Source organism: Phaseolus vulgaris, chromosome 6 (assembly GCF_000499845.2).
Source record: "Phaseolus vulgaris cultivar G19833 chromosome 6, P. vulgaris v2.0, whole genome shotgun sequence".
NCBI lineage: Eukaryota > Viridiplantae > Streptophyta > Magnoliopsida > Fabales > Fabaceae > Phaseolus > Phaseolus vulgaris.
The window spans coordinates 10,458,327-10,467,979 of record NC_023754.2 but is presented as its reverse complement, the minus strand read 5'-3'; the positions used below and the strand labels follow the sequence as shown (position 1 = coordinate 10,467,979).

The 9,653-nt window shown below is 30.6% G+C and overlaps 2 protein-coding genes across 2 annotated transcripts; both read left to right on the top strand.

Annotated features, from left to right (window-relative positions):
• The first annotated feature begins 2,209 nt into the window (after window positions 1-2,209).
• On the top strand, window positions 2,210-3,486 carry LOC137833361 (uncharacterized). The gene is made up of 4 exons (XM_068641712.1): window positions 2,210-2,525; window positions 2,618-2,753; window positions 2,838-3,012; window positions 3,094-3,486. Exons 1-4 carry the CDS (start codon window positions 2,210-2,212, stop codon window positions 3,484-3,486), a joined length of 1,020 nt encoding a protein of 339 aa, XP_068497813.1.
• A 3,485-nt stretch (window positions 3,487-6,971) lies between these two features.
• LOC137833360 (non-specific lipid-transfer protein AP10-like) lies at window positions 6,972-8,217 on the top strand. The gene is made up of 2 exons (XM_068641711.1): window positions 6,972-7,311; window positions 8,105-8,217. Exons 1-2 carry the CDS (start codon window positions 6,972-6,974, stop codon window positions 8,215-8,217), a joined length of 453 nt encoding a protein of 150 aa, XP_068497812.1.
• Window positions 8,218-9,653: the final 1,436 nt, after the last annotated feature.

The following is a 9,653-nucleotide window of genomic DNA, read 5'->3' as shown; positions in this document are numbered from 1 at the left end:
TCCTTGCACCAATCTGATCTTGAGGCCTTGGAATCCTCAAATGAAAGATGTCAAAGCAAGCACACCAATCTCAAAGGCAACCACCACAAAACCAATGAAACAATAAAGACAAACAAGAAAAGGTATAAGCAAAGAAAGGTAATTGCAAAAGGAAAACTATATGTAAGACAAACTCAAAGAGTAAGGAATGAAAGACAATCAAGAAAATAAAGAACTCAATGAGAAAGTAGGCACACAAAAGAATACTTAAGGAAAAGCACTAGAGTAGATGAAGAAAACAAAAATTAGCTACTGGAAATTTTTTTTTTAAATGCAAACTGTGCTTGATATTCACTGATTTAACTGGAATGATGTAGAGCGAACTGGATTATGAAATTTAAACCATAGGAACTTCAAGATGTTAAATCAATAATGACACTGGAATCAGTTAAAAACAGTAAGCCAATTAATTGAGATAAATTTTTTAAAATCGCTGCCAGATTACCGTATTCTTTTCGGCAGAATTGTACACTTTTTTTATTTTATTTATCATTTTTTGTGTACTTTGAATTTTTGAATGATTCTTTTTTCTACTCTTTTCTAACACTTTGAATATCACAAATCCAGAATTTCAGAATTTTCCAGTGAGTAAATCAATTGCAATAAGGAAAAACAGTAAGCACTTTTTTTTCAGAAACAGAGGAATCCTAATAGGAATAAAAAACAGAATTATGAACTAGCAAAGACATAATGGAAAATGATGTATTGGAACTTGTATAGGTCTAGAATACAAGTATGAACTCAATTCTAAAAAGAAAATGCACAAAGGATCAATATCAATTCAGAAAATTATATGACACTAAAGCAAGAAACAATAAAAAACAATAAAAGTACTATGAGAAGTAATGACAATTATGGAATAACATGACTAAGACAAAAATTGACATGATTCAAAAAGGAAAATACTCAAACATATGATAGGCAAAAAAATAAAAAACAGAAAGTAATCTTAAAATAAGCCTAAAACAGAAACTTAAATTGTAAGAAATTAAAAGAGCTCTTGAAATAAAGTGATACACAACTCAACAATTAAACAAGAATACACCTAAACTCATGATACCACATGATGTGATTCCACTAGCACAATTAGAATGATTCTTGACATTCTTAGGAATCATCTTGAGTTGGTTAAGAGCTAGGCACTTTATCATAGAAATGGATCAAGGTTCTATGAACAAGAACTCACCAAAACTAGTGCCAAAACACAAACTCATATAGAAGTTCCAATTATTGTCAAATTGAACCAACAAAAAGAGGTAAAAACCATAGGCACCGAATAGAATTGAATGAAAACAACTTTGAACCGAACAAAATGAAATTAAAGACAAGAAAACTGAAAAGGAAAGCTGGAAACAGAAATGTACCGAACCAAACACAAAGTAGAATAAGAACAGCTACTGGAAAACATAAAACCGAACCAAAAATCTCAAGAACACCTACTCAAAACAAGAACAACAAAAGAGAAGAAAGGAAGGAGAAGAGAGTGCTCATGAAGATGGATGTATGGTTGGATGATCACGCCACTAGAAGGATGGTTGCTCCTAGATGAGTGTGCTGCCGCCACTTGAGGACACCATGGATCCTTCAAGATGAGACTAGAGAAGAAGGCTCAAAAGCTCTCCAATGATCACTCAAAGTTTGAGTATAGTTTCTTTTCTTAAAATTCAAATCTGAAATTTACAAAGAGAGCACCTCTATTTATAGCCTAAGGTGCTGAAATGTAAGCTACACAAATTCAAAAACTCCCTCCCAAAAAGCTTCTAGAATTGGCGCCTAAAACAATGCATGAGGAAGGTGTGACCTCTTCCTTCACTTTGGCACCTCTTTTTCTACTCCTACACCTATCTACTAACACACCCCCCCTTAGACTCCTAACTAAAGATTAAAAGATGCTTTAACAATAGAGGTTTCTAATGTTTCCCTCTAAGCACCTTCAACAATATTCTTTATTATTTAATACTTGGCCTTGCCCTTCATAGGATGGACTTGGGTTTGGGTTTAGGCTTTGGGCTTGGGCCTCTCTTTTATTTTATGTCTTTTTTTAATTTTGAGAAGACTAGAAGGAAGAATTTCAAGTGTGATGGTGAATTGCCTCTTCCTTCATTAATAAAAACCTCCTTTACTTGACTCTCATCAGTTTACGAATGGAAGGGACTTGATAAGGCCTAGAATGACTAGATTTGCCACAACATATTTGACTCTAGCTTGTTTGTATGAAATGAAAACATCATTGATGACCATGTTTAACTCTGAGGAATGGAAAACAAGCAAGTTTGGAACTTCTCAAGAAGGGAGAAAAGTTCAAAATGTGGTATTAGATAGTCGATTTTGGAAGAATGTAAGTATATGCTTAAAAGTTGTTGCCCCTCTTATGGTGGTCATTCGATTGGTAGATTCGGATGTAAAACCGCAATGGGATTTATATATGAGGGGATGGATTGCGCCAAAGAGAAGATTAAAAGCAACTTTAATAATATCAAGAAAAGGTAACATTTCTAGGTTTCTTCCATTTTAAATTTTAATACTTATTTATTGTGTAATTATTTCTAAGTTCTAACATAACATAATTGGTACGTAGTTATGAACCTGTTTGGAAAATCATTGTGGAATAATCAGCTTCATAGGCCTTTGCATGCAGCTGCCTATTACCTAAACCCCCAATTACACTATCAACCAAACTTTAGAAATGATGATGCTGAGGTGAAGGAGGGGTTGTACATGTGCATGAGAAGATTGGTTAATGACGTTGCAGAAAGAACAAAAATCAATTTGTAACTTATTGATTTTCACCATGCAAGAGGAATATTTTCTTTGGAAGATGCAAAGCTGGGTAGGAAAGCTATGTTACCTGCAGATTGGTGGGAGATGATGTTTGGGGATAGAACTCCAGAACTAAAGAGGTTTGTTGTTCGAGTTTTGAGTTTAACTTGTAGTTCTTCAGGGTGTGAGCGTAATTGGAGCTCATTTGAAATGGTAATTAAAGTTCTTTAAGTTATTTAAGGTTTTTTCTTGATTTGATTTATATATTGACAAAAATTTCATATTTAATTATAGGTTCATACAAAAAGAAGAAATCGTTTGCACCAAAAGAAAATGAATGACTTAGTTTATGTAATGTATAATTCGAAGTTGAGAAACAAACAAATTAGAAGATCTATTGCTCTTCCTTTTGAAGACATTCAGTCCGATAATGAATGGATAACTAAAGAAAGAGATAATGTTGTTGAGGTTGAGCAAACTCTACTTGAAAATGATGGTGTGAATGTTGACTTAGGTGGAGGAACAAGTTTAAATGATTCAATTCCAGATGCAGCTGATTTTTATAATATAGTTTTTGATGATGATGTTGATGATGAAGATGATGATGATGATGAACATGGTGATGATGAAGATGGAGATGATCATGAAGATCTTGGAGATGATTTCCTTAGAGGATTAGATGAATGAGACTTTTAAAACTATAACATTTGTGTTGTTTTAGTTATTTTATTGGTGTATGAACTTGTTTATTTCAATATTATGGATTTGATATCATGAATTATTATTGTTTTGTTAAATTTTTTATGTGAAGTAGACTCTTACGAGTCTACGAGTCGGGTTTACGAGTCGAGTTTACTGGGCTCCCACGAGTCACAGTAGACTCTCGAGTCTGATAACCTTGACTGGGAGTACAATGAATTCCTTTTAGGCTAATAGATAAATAGTCCCAAAACAAATTCTCTCTATATGGTTAAACACTTACACCCAAGAGAAGAAATAGAAAGTACATGAAAAGAGAGGAAGTAAAATGTATGTTGCTCTTTTGTTTGTTACATTACTTGAAGGAAGTTACTATACATAGTGGTTTTAGAAGACAACAATAATAAAAACAATTAATGACAAGTAACCTCTCATTTTGATAACAATTAATTGTGAACGGTGAGTAGCCTCCCAATTATTTCAATTAATTGTGAACAGTAAATAACTTTCCAATTATGCCAAAAAAAACGACAAAGGTAAGTCATAACCCACATCAACTTTAAACCAGATCAAGATATTTACATTTTCTTCCCTATTTGAATCCTCTATTATTGGAGAGAAACTTATAGTTGGTGCAAATTTTGCGTCTGCAGGGATTGGGATTCTGAATGATACAGGATTTGAGTTTGTAAGTTCAATTACTTCATCTTACTATTTCTGAAGGTATCAATAATATTTCCCAATAAAATCTATATATTGTTGAATCATGCATGCCTTTTTCATGCCTATAGTTCAATTAATTTGCTAAGAGTTTGAGAAATTTAATAATAGAGATTTGTACTTCAAAGACTAATACTACTGAACCTGTAAAGTTAATGCTTGCTTGACTCAAGTTAGCAAATGAGTTTGACCATGCTGGAGACATACATTTATCTTAAAGTATAATTCAAATAAAATTGTATCACAAAATGTTATTGCAAATAAAATTAATCTCTCTAAAAAATAAATTCAAAATAAGTTGTACAACAAATTTAAGGTTAAATGAAATTGATCTTTTTAAAAATAACTTTTCTTCAATAAATCTATAAAATAAAATTTTAAATCCTTCTTCAATTAATAATATTTTATTTTGTGAAAAAAAATATTATTTTGACAATTTGGATTTTAAAAAATTCCAAATAAAAACTATTAACCATTTTATTGTTAAAATTAAAATTAATAAAAAATAATAGAGTAAGTATAGATAACATGATACTCCTGTACCTATTAAAAAATAATAATTAAAATACTCATATATATATATATTACTTACCAGATAGATATTTTTTATTAAAGATATCCAGTGAAATTTATGTGTAAATATTAATAAGAATGATTTTTTTTGTCATATATGCTCGAGATCTTGTTTGAAGAAAATCAAATTTCAAGTATAAAATTAGCATTTTTAATAATTTATTTCCTTGAGATTTTTATGGTCTAAAGAATTATATATGTTTTTTTTATGGTTAGATGTGCCATTTTTATGACAGTAATATATTTATGTATTTTTTTATAGTTTGAAGGTAATGAAGACAATCTTGAAGAATAATGAATTTATTTATATGTAGTCAAAAATTAATACATTATGTTTTTTAACTAAGTTTGTAGTTTTAATTTTGAAGACTTGATTGTTATCAATATAATTTAAGATAATTTTTTTGATTATGTAGTTTGAACATGCAAGATTTTTTGTTGGATCATTTATATTTCAATACACATTATTTTTTAATACTTATTCTTTCCATCATGAACTTTTGTATGAATAATTTATCTAAAATTAAAAAATATATTGTTGTTTTTGTCAATACTTTAAGCAACGCTTTTTAAATTGTGATTGTTATAAATATTTTAGACAACAGTTTTAAAATTGTTGTTTTTCTAAAAATCGTGACCTATTACAAACGGTCACACTCACCTCGAACACGGTTAAAAAACCGTTGCCTAAACTTTAAGCCACGGTTTTATGTTGTTGTCTAAATTAATAATAGTGGACTAGACTTTGAACTGTTGATATAATTCAGTTAAAAGAGAAAAAAAGAATGTTTACAATTGAATTCTAGTTTTGTTTTTGTTTTTGAAATCTATTATAGTGCCTCTCTTACGTTTCTTTTGTGTGTTTACTTTCTTGTTTACCTTTTACGTCTTGCTTTACTTAATTTCCATGGCTAATCCAAAATTGAAGTGATTGGATCACAATATCCGAGATCAGTACATCATTTGAAATTTGAATACTAACATCTCAATTATTTGGTTCCGTAATGGTTTTGTCTCCAATACTAAACACCCATTTATAGAATTTCTTTACTTTTTCTACATCCGAATCAAAGCAACCAGTTTGAAGCATCATACTTTTTTGTTAATTTAAGACTTGATAATACCTTTAAAGGGATGCTGCATTGATGCTAGCATGAACAATATATTGATCCTTTAGGAATTACATAAAGTACTCGTCTAAAATCTTCCCAATATTATCACTTCCCTTTCAAAATGTCTATTTAACCTCTAATTGTTGGAAAAAGACAATGTTTCAAAATGTTCCATCTACCATCTCAAAAAAAAAAAAAAAACTTTTTAAAATACTTTTATAAGATAATTTTTTGGAAAATACTTTTACTATATGTATTTATAATTAAAAAATATATGTTATTGTTCGTAATCAATTTTTTTTTAAAATTATATCTTTTCATTTACAAACTCAAATTTTGGTATTATTTCATATTGATTTAAATTCATTTTGTTTTAATTTTTGTGCTAAATAGTTAATATATTTTTAAAGATTAAATGGTTAACTTTATAAGTAGAAGAGAGTAGAATCCTATGAAGATTTTAAATGGAACTTCTTTTCCTTTTCCTGTTGTTTAATTTGGTTTACCTAATCAGTGTTTTCTCTCTGTTTTTTTCCTGTGATAAAATGAGAACTTAATGTATGCTTGTAGTCATTTTTATTAGAATATTGCCTTTTAAAAATTTCCTATTTCCTTAATATTTTTTTAAAAAAGTAAGAATAATTGATGTAATTCATTTTCCTTTTAGATTCATTGGCCTAATTAGATTTATAGAATGTTTATACGTTTTTCTATGAATAGGGCTTCCAAATCATATAAAATTTTTAATCAGGCAAACTCAAACTAAATAAAAATGGTACATAAAAAATTTATCATACCCATTTTGTGCAAAAACTATTTTTAAATAGTCACAAATTTTCCTTTATATATGAAATATTAAATTTATTAAAAGTTAACTTTTATTAATTAATTTTTGTAAATAATAAATATATTTAATATACCATATAAAGGATATGAAAAGAAAAGAAAATATGATGAAATTATTCCAAAACTCAACTAATGGTAACTCTATATAAGTGAGTTATGGTACCAATGGTTGAACACAAATTGATAAAAGTGAAAACAAGGTAGGCACATAATCAAGAGAATATGGGAGAGAAGAAAGTGTTTGGTGTTGTGGTGCTTGCTATGGCTTATATTTTGGCAGTAACAACATTGACCACAGCACAAGTTCCAAGTACATGCAATGGGTATGAACCTTTACTTTTCCAATGTGTGCCTAATTTGGTTATTGGTTCATCAGATTCTCCAACTCCTCATTGTTGTGATGGAGCAAGAGTGGCTTTTCAAAGAGCCAACAATGATAAAGCTATAAAAAATCTTTGTAGCTGTCTGGTGGATGCTGGACCATATTTACACTTTGGTTTTGACAATTTGGTTAATCTTCCAGCAGCATGCAAGATTCAACTTTCCTTTTCAATGGATCATTGTATACATGGCTAGGCTATTTATTCAACCACTCAGTATAAATTCACAATTTGAAGTGATCAAGCATATGTAAAACAAATAATTTATTTTATGGTTTCTGTATTGAGTTCTTAATTTTGAAGGTTCTATTTATAAATGGATATTCTTCTTTAAGACTATAATAAGATTTCTTAAATTAGGGATTCTCAATTTCTAATTTTTTTTTATATTAATTTGTATGCTTTATTAATTAATTGTCTTAATTTTACTATGAATGAAATTCATAGAATTAACTTTAATTTTATTTGACGATGTAGAAAACAAGAATAAAACAAGCTTTTCAAGTATAAAAGTTTGATTATAAGAAGAAACAAAGAAATAAAAGAGATTGAGAAGATAAAAGATGGAAAACATGTCATTCAAAGATTAGATTCTAGAAAGGAGGAACTAGCATTTTGAACTCTAAAATAAGAGAGAAATTCAAGCTATACTTGTTTGATTCAAAGCAAGTTATTTTACAAATGGGTTAGTTTACAAATGGGTGGAAATAGGAGAGAAACTCAAGGCGGACATATGTTTATATTGGGTAGTTGACCAGGACCTTATTTTTTAGAGCTAACCTTATATTCAAACTAAGTATCTATATTTTTATTTATAGGAAATATTAAGGGAACACTTTTCTAATATCTTCTTCTAATTTCCTGTGCGTTTATCATATAACTCTTCCTCCTTAGTTTCAGGCTTGTTTCGTAAGCTCTTTTTCTTTATGTATTCTCTCATGATATTTTGTAATAATTCATATATTTATGACATAGGTTTTGTACTTGCCAGACCTCAGAAATCAGCATCAGATGTTGACATCGGACATCAGTGGTCTGGTCGCGATGATGGACCACGTAAGCGGGGCCCCATAAATAGTATGAGTTGAAACCTAGATGTAAGAAAGACCTAAGTCACGGGAGGGTTCATGCATGTGGTGTGTATAGTACATTCGGGTCTAGGACAAGCAAATATTCCCTGACAGCGCCAAAGTCCAAGAGCGTTAGGGTTTCCGGGGAAAGCTGTATGCATGGTGATATGATTCCAATAGCAAGATATAGATGATTCTTTGACATTTTATGGAATCAACTTGAGTTGGAGATTGAATAGGCACTTTTATAGAAATGGATCAATGTTCTATGTTTCAAGAACTCACCAAAACTTGCACCAAACACCAAACCTCATATGGAAGTTCCATTTCTTGTCAATTGAACCGATTAAAAGGTGCAAGAATGCAAATGAACCGATTAAATTGCTTAAGAAATGAAATGAACCGATTGAAATGCTTCACAAATTGATATGATTCCAATAGCAAGATATAGACGATTCTTTGACATTTTATGGAATCAACTTGAGTTGGAGAATGAAAAGGCACTTTCATAGAAATGGATCAATGTTCTATGTTTCAAGAACTCACTAAAACTTGCGCCAAACACCAAAACTCACATGGAAGTTCCATTTCTTGTCAATTGAACCGATTAAAAGATGAAGGAAAGCAAATGAACCGATTAAATTGCTAAAGAAATGAAAGGAACCGATTGAAAAGCTTCACAAATGAAAAGCACCGAACAAAAGCAAGGAAGGAAGAAGATGAACCGAACAAAACATGATTTAAAGCTAAAGCACCGAATAGAATTGCAAGAAAGGAACCTAAGACATGTTTAGGAGTTCATATGAGCACGGAAATGGAAGAAACAGATGGAGAAGAAAGAAGACTTATGTGGTTGTAGTTCTTGGTTGATGAACACGCCACTTGAAGTGTGATTGCTCCAAGATAAGTGTGAATTGCCGCCACTTGAGGGAACCAAGGCTCTCAAAATGAGACTAGGAAGAGGAGAAGACAAGTTCTCACTACACTCAATCACCAATTTGGGAGAGTTTTGTTACTTCAAATATCAATTCTGAATTTAGAAGGATCCAAGCCCTCCTTATATAGGAGAAGGACCGGTCAAAAAGTACACAAAGCTTACATAAGAAGCTAACCAAAGGTCCCTTCCCTTTTACCTACTCTAGCGCCTATAGTGAAGACATGAAGAGTTACCTTCTAGAAAATTCTAAACTAATGCCTAAAGATGCTTTACAAAAGAGGTATCTTAAGGTTTCCCTCTAAGCACCTTCCTAAACACTATTCTATATTATTTACAATTTAATACAAAAGAAACTATAAAGAGAGGTATTTAATTGAAGCCCATTCTTGAAAGCTTGTAGACTTCTTTGGCTTTAGGCTTGATCCTCTCTTTATTTTATGTCTTCTTTTAATTTTGAGAAGACTAGAAGGAAGAACTTCAAATGTGTGGGTGAATAACCTTTTCCTTCATTAATAAA

Excerpts from the sequence above, each read along its gene's own strand:
- LOC137833361 (XM_068641712.1), top strand. The coding sequence starts at position 2,210 with ATGACTAGATTTGCCACAACATATTTGACTCTAGCTTGTTTGTATGAA. Across the intron at positions 2,754-2,837 it reads GCTGAGGTGAAGGAGGGGTT|AGGAATATTTTCTTTGGAAG; the intron begins GTACATGTGCAT and ends TCACCATGCAAG. Across the intron at positions 3,013-3,093 it reads ATTGGAGCTCATTTGAAATG|GTTCATACAAAAAGAAGAAA; the intron begins GTAATTAAAGTT and ends ATTTAATTATAG.
- LOC137833360 (XM_068641711.1), top strand. The coding sequence starts at position 6,972 with ATGGGAGAGAAGAAAGTGTTTGGTGTTGTGGTGCTTGCTATGGCTTAT. Across the intron at positions 7,312-8,104 it reads TTCCTTTTCAATGGATCATT|GTTTTGTACTTGCCAGACCT; the intron begins GTATACATGGCT and ends TTTATGACATAG.